This window comes from Liolophura sinensis, chromosome 13 (genome assembly GCF_032854445.1).
Source record: "Liolophura sinensis isolate JHLJ2023 chromosome 13, CUHK_Ljap_v2, whole genome shotgun sequence".
NCBI lineage: Eukaryota > Metazoa > Mollusca > Polyplacophora > Chitonida > Chitonidae > Liolophura > Liolophura sinensis.
Window position 1 is genome coordinate 22017025 of NC_088307.1, and position 19949 is coordinate 22036973.

A 19949-nucleotide genomic window follows, 5' to 3' on the forward strand; every position below is an offset into this window, starting at 1 on the left:
AGAAACAAATGACATTGAGTGATAAGGTAAGTTGTGGGGTGGGGTGAGTTGGAGGGGTGGTGGTGGCTGTGGTGGAATTTAATATGGTTACGGTGTGAAGGATGGTTTAAGTGTTTACATCTTCTCCTGTTATTTATTTATGACTGTTTCTGCTGCACAGTTTACTTCAGTGATGTACACTGTTTATGGCCAATGACTTTATTGAAAGGTCCCAAACTTCACAGAAATTTAATGTCCCTGACTTTGTTAAATGGCCTCAAACTTCACAGACATTAAGTGTCCCTGACTTTGTTAAAAGGCCTTAAACTTTACAGAAATTAAATGTGTTTGACTTTATTGAAAGGTCTCAAACTTCACAGAAATTAAATGTCTCTGACTTTAATGAAAGGTCCTAAACTTCACAGAAATTAAATGTCCCTGACTTTATTGAAATATATCAAACTTTACAGACATTAAATATCCCTGACTTTATTGAAATGTATCAAACTTTACAGAAATTAAATGTCCCTGACTTTACTGAAAGGTCTCAAACTTCACAGACATTAAATGTCTCTGACTTTGTATAAGTTAAATATAGCTACATTAACCAAGCTGTGTTTAGTGTAGCTCTCACACACGAATTTATAAAATGGTGCCTAATGTCTGAACATTTGAAAAACCAAGCAGTTGTAATATTTCTACATGCATTTGTGTGAAAATATCCAGCAGCACAAGGAAACATCAGATAAAATATAAAGCAGTATAAAAAATATATATTACCATTTTTATTGTTTATGTTGTGATTGGGGCAAGACTGAAATACTAATAAGACGTATTTCAGCGTTTACATATAAGTTAAATAAAAGACAAAAGAATTCACTTTGCATGCTTATACATTTTCAGAAAACATCACCTGCCAGGCTCGAAGAAGAGAAGCCTATTATCCACAAGTCCACAGGTACACATAATTTATGTATGGTTTTAATCAGTGAGTAATATTTTAGGAAATTTTATAACAAATAAGTAATATCATTTATGCAAATCGGGGCTTCATATCATAAAATTTTGATTAAATAATTATTTTTGTCTTAAACCACAGCTTTTCTTAACCCTATTTCATGTGCTATGCCATTTTATTGAAATTGCCACAGATACTATATTATGTATACCATACTCCAACACTCAGTAAAAGTAAGACGACCCCAAAGCCAATTTAAAGGTCTTCTGTGTTAGCAAATGTGTTTGTACATGTGGACTTCATTTCTCAGCTTGAAACAAACACTGTGGACTGGGCAAAGACTTGTCTTGGCGATAAGTATTTTTGTGTCATTTCTTTCAGAGAACCTCAACATGCCAAAGAAACGATCTCCAAGGAAACGATTGGTGTCCTTCCTGAAAAATCTTTTCTGCTGTGCATCCAAGAAGAACAGCCAAGATAACTGAAGACACACAAGCTAAAGTTAAACAGTAAATGTTTCTCAATGTAGTTAAACAGTAAATTTTTGTCAGTATAGTTGAACAGCATCTCGTAGTTAAATAGTAAATGTTTCTCAGTATACATGTAGCTGAACATCAAATGTTTCTCAGGGTATTTAAACAGTAAATGTTTCTCAATGTAATTAAACAGCAAATGTTTCTCAGTATAGTTGAACCGAAAATGTTTCTCAGTGTAGTCAAACAGTAAATGTTTCTCACTATACATGTAGTTGAACAGCAAATGTTCCTCAGGGTATTTAAACAGTAAGTGTTTCTCAATGTAATTAAACAGCAAATGTTTCTCAGTATAGTTGAACAGAAAATGTCTCTCAGTGTAGTCAAACAGTAAATTTTTCTCACTATACATGTAGTTGAACAGCAAATGTTCCTCAGGGTATTTAAACAGTAATTGTTTCTCAATGTAATTAAACAGCAAATGTTTCTCAGTATAGTTGAACAGAAAATGTCTCTCAGTGTAGTCAAACAGTAAATTTTTCTCACTATACATGTAGTTGAACAGCAAATGTTCCTCAGGGTATTTAAACAGTAAATTTTCTCAATGTAATTAAACAGCAAATGTTTCTCAGTATGGTTGAACAGAAAATGTTTCTCAGTGTAGTCAAACAGTAAATGTTTCTCAGTATACATGTAGTTGACCAGCAAATGTTCTTCAGGGTATTTAAACAGTAAATGTTTCTCAATGTAATTAAACAGCAAATGTTTCTCAGTATAGATGTACAGAATATGTTTCTCAGTCTAGTTAAACAGTATATGTTTCTAAGTGTAGTTAAACAGTAAAGTTGGTTCCCAGTTCAAACCCTGCTTCCAGTCTGCAGGACACTATGTAATTCTCCCTCATTTTCTTGTATCTTTTTTCAGTTTCGGCCAAAAAAAGACTACGTTTTAGACTCAAAATTCGCTTTCCTGGTTGCAGTACCTTTACTCAATGCTTCCTTTGGTCAGTATTCCAATTCTGATTTCAGAAGTTCCAACTTGTCAGTGCTCCTTTATTTTTTCCAGTAGGCAACTTTCTGTATACTTATGTCCTAAGATCCAGTGATCTGTTGAGTTGTTATATATGTCTTGACATGTGAGGGTGGTGGAGTGGGTGTGTGGATGGAGGGTCACTGGCGCAGCATTGGTTTGCCCGTAAACCCTGAGTGTGTGTGAGTGTGTGAGGTGCCTTGGGGGGTCCCTGGCGTGGCATTGGGTTGTCCGTAAACCCTGAGTGTGTGTGTGAGGTGCCTTGGGGGTCCCTGGCGTGGCATTGGGTTGTCCGTAAACCCTTGGGGAGGGGTGTGTGGGGACTACTGTCACATTCAGGGCATACTTACAGCTCACCAGCTCATTGGGAATAAGTACCTAGGTATGCACATGTGTCCACTGGAAATAAAGGGTGACCTGGGTTATATGGGACCTTGAATGGCGAGGAGGATCAGCCAAAAGAACTACAGGAGTGAGGCACCCGGGAACAGGAATTCTAAATTTAAGTAAACGCTACTCAAAATTAAGCTGGATGAAAGCAGTTATTTAACAATTGCATGTAGAGCTGGGAGCCAACTTCTGATACTTTTATACTTCGACTGTGTCGCTTAGAATTATACTAGCAAAGCTAAAATTTGGGTACGCACATGAACAATAATTTTAAAAACTCACAAATTTCAAAATTATGAGAGAAGGCATTAACAATTGACAATAAAAGAATACTACAAATTAGACAGTTTGATAAGAATTTTATTATTATACATGTGAACTGTCCCAGTATTTGGAAAATAAAATGAAACAAAGTGCAACATATTTCTGAAGGGTTTACATCTGCACATAAAAATATTTAAAGCTTGGCTGATCACAAATTGAACGTCAGCATTTATCACATTTTTGATTCATGCTTTTTGTAATAAATGAATATTTAAACATTTTTTAAAATACTTTTTTGACATTTGTGATACATGTGTATGTATCTTATGTTTTATTATCTTGTTATAAATAAATGTACTTGTATATTAATATTTTATCATAAAATGTGTCAAATATAGTTTTTCAGTAAGATACAATGTCGTCGTTTCTGTGTATTGAATAGAGCACCATTACTGCGTCCAGTGAGCGTCACAGTCACAAACAGGTTTAGATATTTGTTGGGTACCTCCGTGGCCTAGTTTGTTAGCAATCTAACGCAGCACACTGACCCAGGAACCTATCACCAATGTGATCGTTGGGAGTTTAAGTCCAGTTCATGTTAGCTTCCTCTGCAGTTGTAGGTGGGAAGTCTGCCAGCTACCTGCAGATTGTCAAAAGGTTTACCCCCGGGGCAATGTCTGGTTTCCTCCCAGAATATCCTTCAGAATGGCATAAAATACGATTCAAATAAATAAATAAATATATAAATCCATATTTTTATGGATGACACATTAGGTGTCTCTTTAGATACTTCACCTGTTCTCAGTGCCTTGGCAGTAATAAGCACTTAACTTCACCTGTTCTCAGTGCCTTGCAGTGATAAGTGCTTAACTTCACCTGTTCTCAGTGCCTTGGCAGTGGTAAGTGCTTAACTTCACCTGTTCTCAGTGCCATGGCTGTGATAAGCACTTAACTTCACCTCTTCTCAGTGCCTTGGTGGTGGTAAGTGCTTAACTTCACCTGTTCTCAGTGGCATGGCGGTTATAAGCACTTAACTTCACCTGTTCTCAGTGCCTCGGCGGTGATAAGGGCTTAACTTCACCTGTTCTCAGTGCCATGGCTGTGATAAGCACTTAACTTCACCTGTTCTCAGTGCCTTGGCGGTGGTAAGTGCTTAACTTCACCTGTTCTCAGTGGCATGGTGGTGATAAGCACTTAACTTCACGTCTTCTCAGTGCCATGGCGGTGATAAGCGCTTAACTTCACCTCTTCTCAGTGCCTTGGCGGTGATAAGCGCTTAGTTGTAACTGTGCCGAGACGATTTTACTCTTTGTAAAATACACCATATACATACATATTTATATCACTCAAACTTCCCAAAGGTTGGTGGATTACACTGATACGACTGGAAGTCAGTGATGTATAAGTAAAATATTGTTGAGTGCAGCATTAAATGCCTGTCAATCAATTAATCAATATTTTTCAACACCCACATCCCCCACAGGTATCAGAAATTGGTAAATTGGTATCAGATCAATGAAGACCCCAGGCCTTGTGTGGGCTTTGAGTAAAGATTTTGATTTTATTCCATTTAGACTTGTACTTAATGCAATAGCACCCAAGCATATTTCGTTTAATCAATGATGATTTATTTATTTACTTGATTGGTGTTTTTTCCCGTACTTAAGAATAATTCACTTACACGTATACGATGGAGGACAGCATTACGCTGAGAGGAAACAGGGCAGAGCATGGAGGAATAATAAACAATGATGGTCAGACTTCAAAAAACTGTGCACACCCTGGACAGAACTGCGGAGGAAAACTGTGCACACCCTGGACAGAACTGCAGAGGAAAACTGTGCACACCCTGGACAGAATTGCAGAGGAAAGCTGTGCACACCCTGGACAGAACTGCGGAGGAAAACTGTGCACACCCTGGACAGAACTGCGAAGGAAAACTGTGCACACCCTGGACAGAACTGCAGAGGAAAACTGTGCACACTCTGGACAGAACTGCAGAGAAACTGAGAGTTAACTGTACAAGGGAAACCTGATGAGATTTGCAGGATTCTTTCTTAGGGGTTTAACATTGCTTTGGACAATATTTCAGGAATATATCTGCAATTGCCAGATTCGACACACAACATGTACTTCTGTAATTACTGTTTTCTCGTACCTTTGAACAAAGATAGTCCAAACCACTCACGTAATGCTTGACCACAAGAACTAGCTTAAGATTGAGACACAGCTGGTGCATGTAAGGCTGTATAAGCTCTACACAAAGAGAGTAAAAAGGCAATACTATGCACATGTATTTGATTTATTAATAATGGGAATACTGAATGATCCAGTCATAACTTCACAACACTGTATGAAAGCTACGTAAAATTTACATTTACAAAACAATACAATGGATGAACCAAAGTAATTCTATAAATTAAATTTTTTTCAAAAGACAAAAAAGTTGACTGTTTCGGTTATAAAGCTTCCTCACAACAAGTACAAGTATACATGTATATACCTAAAGTTGCCTCACATGAGAGCCAGCAGCCAATGAAACCATACACTAAATTCACAAAATCAATAAAAAACACAAAAATCACAATATGGACATCAATAGAGATATGCATACATCATACTCATACATCATAACATGTACAGGACAACTACACTGCATAAAACATTGATTATCTTATATGGCAATATTTCTCCCTTAATTTCTTTATTTATTTCATTGGCGTTTTATAGCATATTCAGGAATATTTCACTTATACGGCAGTGGCCAGCATTATGGTGGGAGGAAACCAGGCTTGTGGAAAGCCATGACCATCTCTGCAGGTCGCTGACAGATCAATCCACATGCACGTACCACTGGAGAGGAAAATTTCCCTCATGAAAAGAGAGAATAACTTAAAAATGAATACACATTAATTTCAAGCTTAAGCTAAGCTTAGGTATGTATTAGTTAATATGTATTTAGTACATGCATAACAAGTGAAGGGACATTAGGATTTGGATATAATTAATAGGTTCTTAATATAATAGCTTTTCTAAGATAACATAATCCTAGCATATGGAGACTAAAGGGACTTAATTCTTGAGGCCGATTATCTCCCCTTTTCAGGCATACAAAACTTCTGTGTGTTCTGTGTTTGTGAGACAAAGCTGTTGCAAAGATTTCCCCCAATAATTTATTTCCCTCATCGCTGTAATCATGGTAACCAAACTGAGGCTCACCTTTAAACAATCCACAAACCTGATAATAATCTGCTCAAGGTGAAGCGAGGGTGGTCACTGGAAAACTTGTACTGTACTGTACTTTATAGAACAGAAACTCTACAAATATAATGTAGCTCTGCAAACTTAATTCATAGAGATTCATAGAATTAAAAATTTAATACATAGGTCCAATTCATCCAATTTAAGCTTGGAGAAGCTGATCAGTATTAGGATTAAAAAAAGAAATATGTCAGGAACCACTTGTGTATTTCAAACAGCGACCATGTTTTTTAGTTGAAATGAGTGCTTATTTTTCACTTGACTGACAATGTTTTAACATAGTGGTGACATTTCCTACACTAAGAGAAATGACACCATATAATATACCTGTGATATTTATTTATTTATCTGATTAATGTTTTACACTGTACTCAAGAATATTTCACTTATTCGATGGCAGCCAGCATTTTTGTGACAGGAAACCAGACAGAGCCCGGAGGAAACGCACAACCATCCACAGGTTGCTGCCAGACCTTCCCACATACAGCCGGGCCTGTGATATTTAGAAGAGCAGGTCTAAATGGTCAGCCATTTTTTTTTCTGATGTGCTTGGTAATTCTATAAATCAATTTGTAAATAAGGAATTCTTACGAGGCCATGGGATAAGCCTTGCAAAAGCAACCCGAAACTGTTTGGGTCACATGTACCCTACGCACGTATGGTTGAAAGGCAAAACATGGTTCTCATGACATAAGCAGACACAGATGCTTCCTTGAGTTATAGAAATAGCTCACACCTCAGAACAGAAAGGAATAAAAAACATAAGCACGATATTATAACAAGTCCTTGCATGAGAATAGTTTGGTCCTACCTTTTCATATATGTGTTTACGATCATGTGAAAACATCACGTATATTTTAACACTCACACACTGGAGTAACTGTATGGAATTTGTTGGCAGTGCAGAAGCATCCAGCATCACATAAACCGGCACGATACTGACAAAGCAATAATGTCAAAACTTTCAGAATTCAGAATTCGCATCAGTATTGGTCTGTGTAGAAACTCTTGTGAAATCCTCGCCCACAAGGGTTAGAATATCATGGTCTGTGCGTGCCACGATTTTAACATGGGTGATAGCGGAACCAGTATACATGTAGTTCAGAGCTCATGACCTAGACTGTGAAAACCTTGCTCTCAGTGGTTTACACTTCATACAGTGGCTTACCTTGAATGTGAATACCTAGTCTTTATACAAATGCTGATCCTGCAGTATGGTGTTTGCTGGCAGTGCAGAAGCATTCAGAAACCTACAAACCACTATGATACGGACAAAACCCAGAGTTCACATCATCATTGGTCCATTTAGTAATAACCCGTAAAAATAATGCCTCTGAGAGCACTAGGAAGCTGTGGTCTGCGGATATGAGGAGTTTACGGTGGGCGGTGTTTGCATGGCTAGTGGTGGCATCAGTATAGTTCGCAGCTGACCATTTAACATGGCCACATCTGCATCCTGTTTCTCATACATCTTGACGGCCTGAGTGAAGCGGATGATCCCTGGGAAGTAGACATAGCTTGGCTATCACTAAAATACATGCACATGTACATCACTAAAACTGCATGTAGAAATACTTCTTAACACTTCAATAACACAACAATACATTTCATAAGCATGACATATACGTATTACTATAATTTACCACTCAATATTCACTTCAGCATGAATAATGAAACAAAACTGTTAAATGGGAATTATTTTTGAATCTGTTGCCTTGATAAATGTCCACACAGTAGTTTCAGAATCTGTGTTATGGTCACCAATGTGCAGCTGAGCCTTTCAAATCCAGTCTCGATACCCTTCCAGTTCATCCTAATAAATCAGTAGTGTGCTAAACACCTAACATACAAATAAACAAACAAATTGAATGTATGTTTAATACATCCACACACTTACCATCACCATCTCTAGGAAAACCGTACTTTTCGATAACATCTGTCTCAATCTGTGTAGCCACTGGGAAGACGATCTGCATATTTTTCAGCATGTCATTCCCAGCATTATCTCGCGCCTCTTCCATTCGCACCATGTTCTCGGGATACTTGAATGCCTCCAGGATATCTTTCAGGGCAGCTTGGAACACAAAAAGTCAGGTTTCTGATGTTGCATACCAGCAGATACTGCAGTTTAAAATAAGCAAAATCGCACAGAGAGAAAATCCAAAGTGCTGCCATGTTTTAGTTATCAATTGTGATCAGATACTGCAGTTTAAAATAAGCAAAATCGCACAGAGAGAAAATCCAAAGTGCTGCCATGTTTTAGTTATCAATTGTGATCAGCCTGGTGTGAATTATCAGTTTCCGCTAACTTTCCCCCTACTGTATTTGACCTTTTTACCGTATGTTTATGGAGTACAAATGATGTGACTAGTTGCTTTAGCATGACGCATCCCATGGCCTCGTAACTATTTCCAGAAATAAAAAAAGTTAATTAATGAGTTACCAAGCAGATAAGAAAAAAATTGGTTGTTGTCGTTTAGATCTGTTCCTCCCCCCCCCCCCCCTTCAACCCTCTTCACATTATTTGTACTCTTTTCTTTTAACATTACTCTAAATGACCTTATATTTCATCCATAAAAGTGATTTTTAGAACCAAACAAATGTTACTAAATATTATTTTTGGTGATAAATTTTACAGTTTCTAGTAGAATATCATTCAATGTTCCAAGCATACTTCGAAACACCTTTCTAGAATCAATAGAACTCTCAGAATCAGGAAAAATGGAAAAGTTAGTCATGGAAGAAATTTAAGATCATATAGGGTAGTTATGATATTTGGACGGTCTTAGTCATTTTAAATGAATCAACTTCTGACTAGAACTACAGCATGCCCCCAGGCGTATGAATATCAGAATATCTGTTAACGCTGACATAGTATGATAATTCACCAAATCAAACACTCCGCTCCTATTCGCCGCTCGTAGGCCCTGGACAAAAACGAGTTGACGTAAGTGAACAAAAAATACGGTTACAAGATATGCAGAAACACAGACTGACGTACTGTAGTGACATTCACTCTCACTGAAATATAGAGAATGTCAGCTGCCTCCAGATTAGCATGCATCAATTAAATAACGACACGACAAATACAATTAATAAACAAACCTTTGCAGTCGTCCAAGGCAAACTGCTTTGAAGCAGACGCCATTTTGCTCTTTACCAGACCTGACCAATCGGACTGACGTTTTCTTACATTAAATATTCATACCTTTATTGACACATTCAAAATTAACGATAACAATTAAATTATTTCCTAAGTTTGCTTCTAAAATTTATTTTTCTTCTAAATTTCAGCCCATATCATATCATGCATTTGCTTTAATTTATCGACTATATCTTCCTGTAAGGGAGAATTTAACATACTTCCGGAGAAGACACAACCATGCCTGTCTTAGACGAGTAAGTTTGTTGCAGTATTATGTTTCCCCAGCCACATTTTTGGTGTTTGACTCGTCTTATCGAGACTGATAATTCACCCGTTTGTCTGTTTCAGTCCCAACCCGATCAGCTGGGCGGATGAAGTGGAACAGGGAGAAGATGGTAATGTCACGCTTTACAGTCCAGAATCGTCTGCATTGAGGGCTCAATTTTCGTGAAGGCATTCGTTTGGCGCATATGTTTTCAAAATTAACCATTTCGATATACACTTTTTATTCAAATTTCATGTGCATTGCGTTTTTTACGCACAATTATGTGACAGTCATCAGTAAAATATGTTGATATGGAATGAAAGTCCTCTGGTTTGACGTAATGCCAATCTTTTTCACGGGCCTATGAATACTACATAAAAATGTACACCTTTTAATCTGACACAGAAGTAGTTCAATTAAATGAAATGTGGCATTATTTGATATTCTTAAATTTGACCGCTACATCATCATTCAAAGATATAATTCTGTGTCAAACCCTTGCATCTTAAACAACCGTTTCACTTGCTTTTGTGAACTGTAATAGAAACTTACAGCATACTAAGTAGAACTGGTACATTAAGCCTCGAATTGTAATACAAAAACAAAAGTTTAACATAACACAACCATGGACGCAGAACACTGATGTCGCCCATTGTTGACGTCTTAGCCACAAACACAATGTACTTTCAAATGCTCTTCAACTCTTTCCAGCATGATTGCCTCACTTTATGTCATGTCTGTTATGTGATTTACAGAATATTTTTCGGAAACTGCCAAGGATTTTGTTTTTGGGTACTCTTCTGTTATAGGGATTAATTAGTGTAGATCTTTTTGAACCATCATGTTAGTTCTGTACCATTGGATTTATTTCATATCATGTCAGTTAGTTAATCTTGTAACTTAAGTAGTACTTTAATGAAGTAACTTTCAATCTCAGTAACAGTTTGAGTTTTCCAACAGGTGAGCAGTGGAAAAAATCTGCAAGAAAATTGATCCAAATTTGCATTTCAACAAGATTTCTTGTTTTTATTTTTTAAAAATCCATATCACTGCTCATGAGTATTTTTATCATACCCCACATTGGCTAGTCCATATATGGCTGTATTTTATGATCGTATATGGTAAAACCAATAAAAATATACATATTATTTAAACACTGCGTAAAACACCAGACAGTTAAAACAGAAAGCCTCAAACCAAAGTGTTCATTGAGATTTTTAGATTTCTCATTTTCATCTTAAAGATTTTGTGGAGGTCTTGCTATGTTTCTGAACACAATGCATGTTTGCATTTTTAGGAGCCTTACCCCCAAACTCTGAAGATTTTGATGAGGAACAGGGAATTCGCACCATAACAGAGTACAAATACAATGATGACGGCAAGATGGTCCGGGTAAGAAGAACTAGCCTACAATGGATATTCAAGCGGAAATTTTAATCATTGTGTCCAGGATTTATATGTGTCTGTATATGTATTAAAATCTTCTTCGAAGAGACTTGGGTTTGGCTTTCGACATGAAGTTTAATGGGATATTGATCATCTTACACATTTTGGAGTATTACATTGAATTTCTTCAGCTTTTTAAAGTCTCTGTCACAAATAAAAGTTTGGTAAAGTTCAGTGGTTATGTGCTGCAGGCTAGTGATTTACTGCAGGCACTTTGGTTTCCTGTAGCCATGAAACATGTGTAAAGACCTTCAGCAACAATCATTCGAATTGTGTGAAAGGTGTCAAAATCAGTGTTAAATCCAGAGTGGGTAAAAGAATTGTAGGTTATCAATACAACAGAGCAACCTCTGTGGCTCAGTTGGTTAGCGCGCTTAGCGCAGTGTAATGACCCAGGAGCCTCTTACCAATGTAGTCGCTGTGAGTTCAAGTCCAGCTCATGCTGGCTTCCTCTCAGAGGAAATTTTGTTCGTACAAAAAATGTTTAGAATTTGCACTTCTATTGTGCCATATTTGGCACACTTTGCAGTTTTGCCTCCAAAATCACATTAAATGTGCGTATAATTTGCATTGAAAGTTGCTCTTGTATATGTGAAAAGGTTGAGGGAGTATGGTAAATCTAATGATTCTAGGTTTATGTCCCATCTCTGCATTGAGAAAGAAACACAACAGGGCTGCTAATATAGGAATGTGTAATAATGTCACAAAATATTCTTTTAATTTCAGGTTGTTAAGATCTATAAGGTGGAGAAAAGGAAGGTCTCAAAGTCCATTGCTAGACGAAAGGTAAGAAACTTTTGAAAAATTCAGTTTTTCCCATGACCTGATTTGTTAATGAAGTCATACATTGTAACCCCTCAATACCCAGAACCCAGTATGAAGTGTTTTGGTAGATTGTCAAGCTTATATCACAGTCTTTTTTAATCTTGTGGCATAAAAAGAGGAAAGAAAAACATAACTGAAAGAATGGGACTTTGACTGAGAAATCTGCCCATTGTGAGGAGATAATAGATTAGAAAGTTTCTTAGATTATAATTGGAAGAATAAATGACTATAAATTTTTCTAAAGCAGTTTTGGATTTCTGTTTGAAGAATTCATCAGAAACGGCGCAATTTTTGTTTGATATCTGCAAGGTCTACTTGATGGCCCATATATCAGTGAACACCAATTACTTGATTTTTAATGTTGTTTTTGAGGGACCTCCGTGGCTGACTTGGTTAGCGCGCTAGCGCAGGGTAATGACCCAGGAGCCTCTCACCAATGCGGTCCAGCTCATGCTGTCTTTCTCTCTTGCCGTAGACGGGAAGGTCTGCCAGCAACCTGCAGATGGTCGTGGGTTTTCTCTGTTCTGTGCCCGTTTTCCTCCCACCATAATGCTGGATGCCGTCGTATAAGTTAAATATTCTTGAGTATGGTGTAAAACACCAATCAAATAAATAAATAAATAAATAAATGTTGTTGTTGTCATACACAGACCTGGCGGAAGTATGGGGAAGCTGAGCGTGACCCTCCAGGCCCCAACCCTGCCAACACTATCATTTCTGAAGACGTTTTTATGCAGTTTGTGCACAACAAGGATTCACAGGTAACCTCTCCAATGCATGACAGACATTTCATTTTGGATTAGCAAAATAAAGGTGGTATTTTTAGTGATTAACTGGTTGTCAACTGTTGTGTAACATGGTGTTATCTGTGAAATTAATGATGAGAACATACAATTTTTTTTATAGATATGTCCCTGACACATATTGACCTCATTGATTTCACATATGACAAAGTTCATCAGCTTCTTGCCAAATGCTATTGGATTTACTCCTGGGACTCTGGTTTCCACCAGCTATGGCACTGACCAGCTTTTATATGGGTGAAGTAGGGGGCCTCCATGGCTCAGTTGGTCAACCTAATGACCCAGGAGCCTCTCACCAGTGGGTTGCTGTGAGTTTAGGTCCAGCTCATGCTGGCTCCCTCTCCGGACGTAAGTGGAAAGGTCTTGCAGCAGCCTGCGGATGGTCGTGGGTTTCGGCCGGGCTCTGCCCGGTTTCCTCCCATCATAATGCTGGCTGAAAGATTCTTGGGTACGGCGTAAAACACCAATCAAATAAATAAATAAATATGAGGGAAGTATTCTTGAACAGGCCTTCAAATGTGAGGCATGCTGTGACATTACCACACCTTTGCACACCTGAAACAGGATTTAGCTGTGCTTGTAACACAAACCCGATGTAATAAGGTCAGGGGAGTATGAAATTTAAGGGCATGCAAATCACACTCCAAGCCTTCTGTAAGGGAAATGATAATTACATACCTGCTCTGAAACAAAAAATGAAAGCCTACTGGAGTATTGTGATGTGTCTAATAATCACACCATTTCTCTGCTTTCTTTCAGCAACCACAGGAACCAGAAAATGATGATGCTCTCTCCAAACTGAAGAACCAGGCCAAGATGGTGTCCTGCCGTATCTGTAAAGGAGACCATTGGACGACGAGGTGTCCATACAAGGACACTCTGGCCCCGTTACAGGATAAACTGACAGAGGTGGACGCCAAGAAACCAGAGGGCACTGCGGCTGCAGGAGCTGCTCCTGCCCCGGGGGCACCAGCCCAGAAGACAGTGGGAGGCAAGTACGTACCACCGAGCCTGCGTGACGGAGCTCGAGGAAGAGGGGAATCCATGCAGTCTAACAAGAGAGGTGAGGAAGGGAGAGGTTTGAAGACACAGGAATTTGTACAGTGTTTCTCGTATGCAAATGTTCTATAATTAATTTTTGAAGTCAGACTCGGGTGCGTCAGCAGAGGGTAGGGCAGTGTAGTCTTAGCAAGAGGTGAGGAGGGGAGGTGGGACATCCCAAGATATGCTGCTTCTTTCAGACTCCTTCCATCTCCCCATCAATAAGAACTCTAGCTTGTGATTTTGTACAGGAATTGAGTTTCTTAGAGGTTAGCTTCAAACATTGATTTAGATAATGTGTCACTGCAGCGAGATGTGTTCGTGATATAATTTCCGAATATCGCTTTCTGCAAATTATCCGTTTCTTTGGCCATCTTTTCCTCCCAGATCATTGCCATTTGAACTTTTGGAGGAGGGCTGTTTTAGGCAAGCCTTATTCGGACTGCATAGTATGAAATAGTATGAAATGAGGCCTGTATATGCCCCTGGGCTCATTCGGTTATTCTAGTTTACATGACTCTAAAATTTCCAGGGGCCTCCGTGGCTCAGTCGGTTAGCACACTAGCGTAATGACCCAGGAGCCTCTCACCAATGTGGTCGCTGTGAGTCCAGCTCGTGCTGGCTTCCTCTCCAGCCGTAAGTGGGTAGGTCTGCCAACAACCTGCAGATGGTCGTGGGTTTCCCCCGGGCTGTGCCCGGTTTCCACCCATCATAATGCTGACCTCCGTCATATAAGTGAAATATTCTTGAGTAAAACACCGTAAAACATCAATCAAATCTAAAATTTCCAACAGCTCCTCTTCAAGACTTGCCAGCTTAAAGTTAACCAGTTTATGTTTGTGTATATCTTGGCAGATGAGTCCGCAACCATTCGAGTCACCAATCTGTCAGAGGACACTCGTGAGAGTGATCTACAGGAACTCTTCAGGCCATTTGGAACGATACAGAGGATTTATTTAGCCAAGGATAAAAACACAGGACAGTCAAAGGTAGGAATAGCACATTTGTTATAAATGACACCACAGTCAGAGTCACTTAAGGAGTCATCAAGATTCACCAGTCTCCAGGGGCCAGTTACTCAAAAAAGTATTAAAAGTTAAGTCATTGTAGGACAGTCAAAGGTGGGAATAGCACATTTGTTATAAATGACACCACAGTCAGAGTCACACAAGGAGTCATCAAGATTCACCAGTCTCCAGGGGCCAGTTACTCAAAAAAGTATTAAAAGTTAAGTCATTGTAGGACAGTCAAAGGTGGGAATAGCACATTTGTTATAAATGACACCACAGTCAGAGTCACACAAGGAGTCATCAAGATTCACCAGTCTCCAGGGGCCAGTTACTCAAAAAAGTATTAAAAGTTAAGTCATTGTAGGACAGTCAAAGGTGGGAATAGCACATTTGTTATAAATGACACCACAGTCCGAGTCACACAAGGAGTCATCAAGATTCACCAGTCTCCAGGGGCCAGTTACTCAAAAAAGTATTAAAGTTAAGTCATTGTAGACATAGAGGTTTTTTTTTTAAATTTTTTACAAATTCCTAAAAATGTCAGCATGCAGTAAAATTTCAAACAACCATGGTAATACAAAACAAGGTGAGTGTACGTTTTCTTTCATATAAAGTTGTCTTTAAGCCTACAACTGACCAATCAAATACAAGATTATGTTATTCAAATGTGAAAGTATGGAGCACATGATATGACTTCTCACAAGAGCGACTCATTGAGAAAGGAAAGTAGGGCATGCTAAATAATTTTGATGTCCAGAGGAAGGGAGATAATCCCGTGTCTTGTTACTTCTCGTGTAAGTTGTTATACTGATACACCAAGACGTTTACAACAGACTAGCATGTTCATATCTCAGAAGTCAGGAAAGTTACAGTATTTTTTTAATGACTGAGGGTAACATTATTAAAACAGACAGACTTTTTGGATAGCTTTTTCTTTGGGTTTGTGAATTTGTCTGAAAATTTGTTGTTTTAGCCTTTGATTTGTTGTGAAAAGTTATCATGTAGAATTATATATGTATATTTGTTAATTGATATCATTTGTAATGAGAACGCATTTCCTTAAACAGGGATTTGCCTTCATCAATTTCCATCGCCGTGATGATGCAGCACGTGCCATTGCCGGCGTATCCGGGTTTGGATATGATCATCTCATCTTGAATGTAGAATGGGCCAAGTAAGTTATTGTCTGTGTTGAAAAGTCTGAGATAACTGCGAGAATTGGTTATTGCACATACTGGTATTTTGTATTGTATGTGTTTATGCAGTAAATATTTAGTTTTTTTTTTTATATAATTCAGTGTTTAATAACATGGTTTCTTTTGTTTTTTTTTCAGGCCATCTGGAAGCAACTGATTTTCTCATGTTGATGAAACCAGCGCATGGACCCCCATGTTGTCATGTACTACACATGTAGTAACTAATTCCTGTTCTGTTTTCTGAAACACACAATTTTTGGACAATGACAAAGTATGTGGCTGCGAAAAAAAAATATCTAAGACAATGAACGACTGGCAGATGTACTTAGGATTTTCACAAAATTAAATTACTTTGTAGATTTGATAATCCTGCCAGTCAGAAGAACAAGTTCTCAACTGATTTGGACACTTAGTGTTAAGTTATCTGCCCTTGAAATCACAAACTTCAATGTTTATAAAATATGTATTCCAACTTTAATGATACAAATTGAGAGGGTCTATATATTTGCGGCGAGTCAGCACTGAAAAGCATGTCGTTGATGTAAAATGGAAAATATACAATATGGAAATCAAATCACTCTTGAGTTTGAAGTTGGTTCTTGCCTTTCTTGTGTGAAGGAATGAAGACACTGATGACAGATGATAAGTACATGTCAAATGTTATCTCTGTGGGTGTAACATGTGAATGTGCTGATGTGATAGTGCATGGAGACATACACACTTTCTCTGCGACAGAAAATTTGAATCGATTCTATCTTCTGTCAGATTAGGCGTCTGGTTTTCTGATACGAGTGAAAAGTCAACGAACACACAACATATCATGGCCATCAGACCCAATTTTTCATTGGTTGAATTGAAGTCTTCATTAATATTTATTGTACCCTTTTTTGAATGAAAGCAGGTGTCAAATTGTCAAGATTTACTATGGTGCATATGGTGTGCATAGATAACTGGTGAGATTTTTTGAGCATGGGCCTTGCTGTGGTGGCTAGAGGCAGTTGCCCTTCAACTAATAGGCCATGCTAGATGAGGGTTCAAACCCAGTCTTTGACAGTGAATTTGTTCTTTCCACCACTCACTGTTTTCAGGACACTCAAGTCACCATTCGCACTGTTTAACACCACTTGTCTTTCAACTATATGGTGTGCACATTTGCATGTCGCATCTCGGAAAGTTTTTCAGTAATTTGCTAATGGTGGATGATTTAGACTGGATACTCAGGTTTCCATTCCCAGTTATGACAGTTATCATACATGTGAAAAATTGTTGATTATGGCATTAAAGTGTGAGTGAGTACTTAGGGTTTAATGTCGTTGCTTACAATTTTACAGTCATATGACGACTAAGGAGAGTGCATGTAATCTGCCTCCTTGTTGCAGGACAGATTTCCACTGCTATTTATCTACTGCTGCTTCACCAAGAGAACTTACCAAAGGCAAGTAAGTCGGCCCGACTGGGCCATTATACTGATATGAGTTAAGCAGTTGCTGCACTTCCCCTTAATGCTGAACGCCAAGCAAGGAAGCTACAATTTCCTCTTTTTATAGTCTTTGGTGTGACCCAAACTAGGATTGACCTTGGATCTACCATCCCCGAAGCAGACGCTCCAGCCCCCGGGGCCATCTAGTGTGGCATTAAAAACAAATGAATAAATAAAGGTTCTATGAGAGCCTTAGTGTGAATGCCATACACATTAAGATAATTTATTTGAATGGTGTTTTACGCCATACATAAGAATATTTCGCTTATACGATGACTGCCAGCATTATGGTGAGAGTAAACCAGGCTTAGCCCAGGGAAACCCTCGAACATCCGCAGCAGAACAGAAATCTGTGCTGGACATGGCAAAGGTTGTTAGTTACATGCTGAAAGACAATGGTTTACTCAACAGCAGTGAGAAATCGGCATGTGCTGCAGTTTTGGATTGGATTTAAAGGCCAACTTCATTGTGCAAAGTGCTTGCGGAATGAACTGCCGTGTTTTCAACGATGAAATGTTGAGGGAGGTAAGTATGAGAAATTCTTGAAAATAGACCTCAATTTAGACTTTAATTTAATTGATCTATGAGGCAAACTCTCTAACTGCTTGTCCTTTGCTGGTCATGCAGCCATATTACTGGTAAGAGTTTCTTAGCAGGAGTCATATGCTGCCCTTTGACAAACATGCAAGTAACCAAGCTGTCTTCACCAAAGGAGTGACCAGTGGCTGAGTGGTTAAAGTTCTTACCTTTGAGTAGCTAGGACACAACAGTAGCACATTCAAAGTCTTGGACAGGGAGTCTGTGGATTTCCCATTCTCTTTTGTATTTGTGGAACTTTAATGTTCCGTTGATGATTGTTTGGCCAATTGACACCCCCAACCCCACCCCCCACCCCATTTCTTAACATGTGTTGAACACCATTTATCTTCCACTGATATCGTACTGTATGCATGTCACATGTGGGAAAGTTTGTCAGTAACTTGCCACAGCTTGGTGGTTTATGCTGGACACTCTGCTTTCCACCTGGCTGCCCTTGTGTAAGTGAAAAATTCTGCAGTGTGGTGTTAAATAGAGGTATTAAGTGATACAAAGCGGCCAAGGCTGGATTTGAACTCTTGATCTCACTGATGAGTGTACACATATTAGCAGTGTGGTGTTAAATACAGGTAATAAGTGATACAAAGCAGCCAAGGCTGGATTTGATCTCACTGATGAGTGTACACATATTAGCAGTGTGGTGTTAAATACAGGTAATAAGTGATACAAAGCAGCCAAGGCTGGATTTGATCTCACTGATGAGTGTACACATATTAGCCTGCATTTAGAAAAAAATTCTCAACGAAAAGACAAACACTATGGACAATATATATGTACATAACAAAATGTATTTCTGACCAGTTTCCAGAGACATAACATACGTACTTGTGCAGCTTAACACTCCAGGGGATGAGCAAAGACTGACAAAACATTCGGTAGAATAAATAACAAACAATGCCCCCTTACTGCTATAGTCTACACACAGTATTCAAGAAAGGGGGATAACTCTATTCTACATAACGCAATCGATGATGAAATGAGAACAGCACCATACAAAATGCAGAAAGGGCTTTCGACTTCAATCTATGAAAAGTTTCCCTCACAAGGCAGCTTACTCCATAACTCATTACACCTCGAAGAGAAAATTAACCGAGATGTCTTATTACTGGCTTGACAAAACACATGCACAGTGAGAGACACACTGTTCACCATCACCCATGAATGTAGAACACACAGCGCCCAAAATCACTTCAATTCTCGACCTCAATAAAAAATGATCAACAGTTTCTTTGTAAACATTGACTAACGTAACATAACATTTGTAAGCTGTGACAAATAGCATATCTGAAAAATCTTTTTCGCAAAATATAACCTGCCAGATTATTACTGTAACACAACACTTTGCAGAGGTTTGATCTTTCATTTAGTGAAACAGGAAAACACTTCATTCAAAAAAAAACAAACAACTAAGACAATAACATGTTCATCTTCTTTTGAAAAATATATGCCTGTAGACATTTGTGTACTAACAGTCATGATATGCACCAAATGTGAAAGAAGCTGAATATTTTCTACAGCAAGTTTATTCGGCACGATTGACCACACATTTTACAGGTGTATACTTGTGCACTATGTCTTAAACATGCTTGCACATTTGTAAAAAAATTTTTCCTGCCATAGTATAATAAAACCGAACCCGAATACACATTTATCACGTATAAAGCGTAATTAAATTCATACAGGTCGTTTCCTTGATCAGCTACTGTAAGAACACCTCTTTTTACAAATGAAACTTTTTACATCGTTGAAATACTGCCAATTTTTAAACTCAATAAAGAGATCTAAAA

The 19949-nt window shown here is 38.3% G+C and overlaps 2 protein-coding genes across 2 annotated transcripts; one reads left to right on the forward strand and one right to left on the reverse strand.

The window, feature by feature from the left end:
* Window positions 1–5385: 5385 nt before the first annotated feature.
* On the reverse strand, window positions 5386–8420 carry LOC135480217 (protein C10-like). The gene is made up of 2 exons (XM_064759993.1): window positions 8252–8420; window positions 5386–7854 (listed from the first exon to the last, which is right to left on the reverse strand). The coding sequence occupies exons 1-2, from the start codon at window positions 8382–8384 to the stop codon at window positions 7697–7699; spliced, it is 291 nt and encodes a 96-aa protein (XP_064616063.1). The 5' UTR covers window positions 8385–8420; the 3' UTR covers window positions 5386–7696.
* A 1280-nt stretch (window positions 8421–9700) lies between these two features.
* LOC135480216 (eukaryotic translation initiation factor 3 subunit G-like) lies at window positions 9701–16650 on the forward strand. The gene is made up of 9 exons (XM_064759992.1): window positions 9701–9753; window positions 9848–9894; window positions 11062–11156; window positions 11937–11996; window positions 12686–12796; window positions 13598–13901; window positions 14735–14868; window positions 15957–16063; window positions 16224–16650. Exons 1-9 carry the CDS (start codon window positions 9737–9739, stop codon window positions 16240–16242), a joined length of 894 nt encoding a protein of 297 aa, XP_064616062.1. The 5' UTR covers window positions 9701–9736; the 3' UTR covers window positions 16243–16650.
* The last annotated feature ends 3299 nt before the right edge of the window (window positions 16651–19949 follow it).

Coding starts and splice junctions, on each gene's coding strand:
- LOC135480217 (XM_064759993.1), bottom strand. CDS start 8,384: ATGGTGCGAATGGAAGAGGCGCGAGATAATGCTGGGAATGACATGCTG. Junction 7,855..8,251: donor TTTTCCTAGAGATGGTGATG/GTAAGTGTGTGG, acceptor TCTACTTCCCAG/GGATCATCCGCTTCACTCAG.
- LOC135480216 (XM_064759992.1), top strand. Junction 12,797..13,597: donor TGCACAACAAGGATTCACAG/GTAACCTCTCCA, acceptor GCTTTCTTTCAG/CAACCACAGGAACCAGAAAA. Junction 13,902..14,734: donor CATGCAGTCTAACAAGAGAG/GTGAGGAAGGGA, acceptor ATATCTTGGCAG/ATGAGTCCGCAACCATTCGA.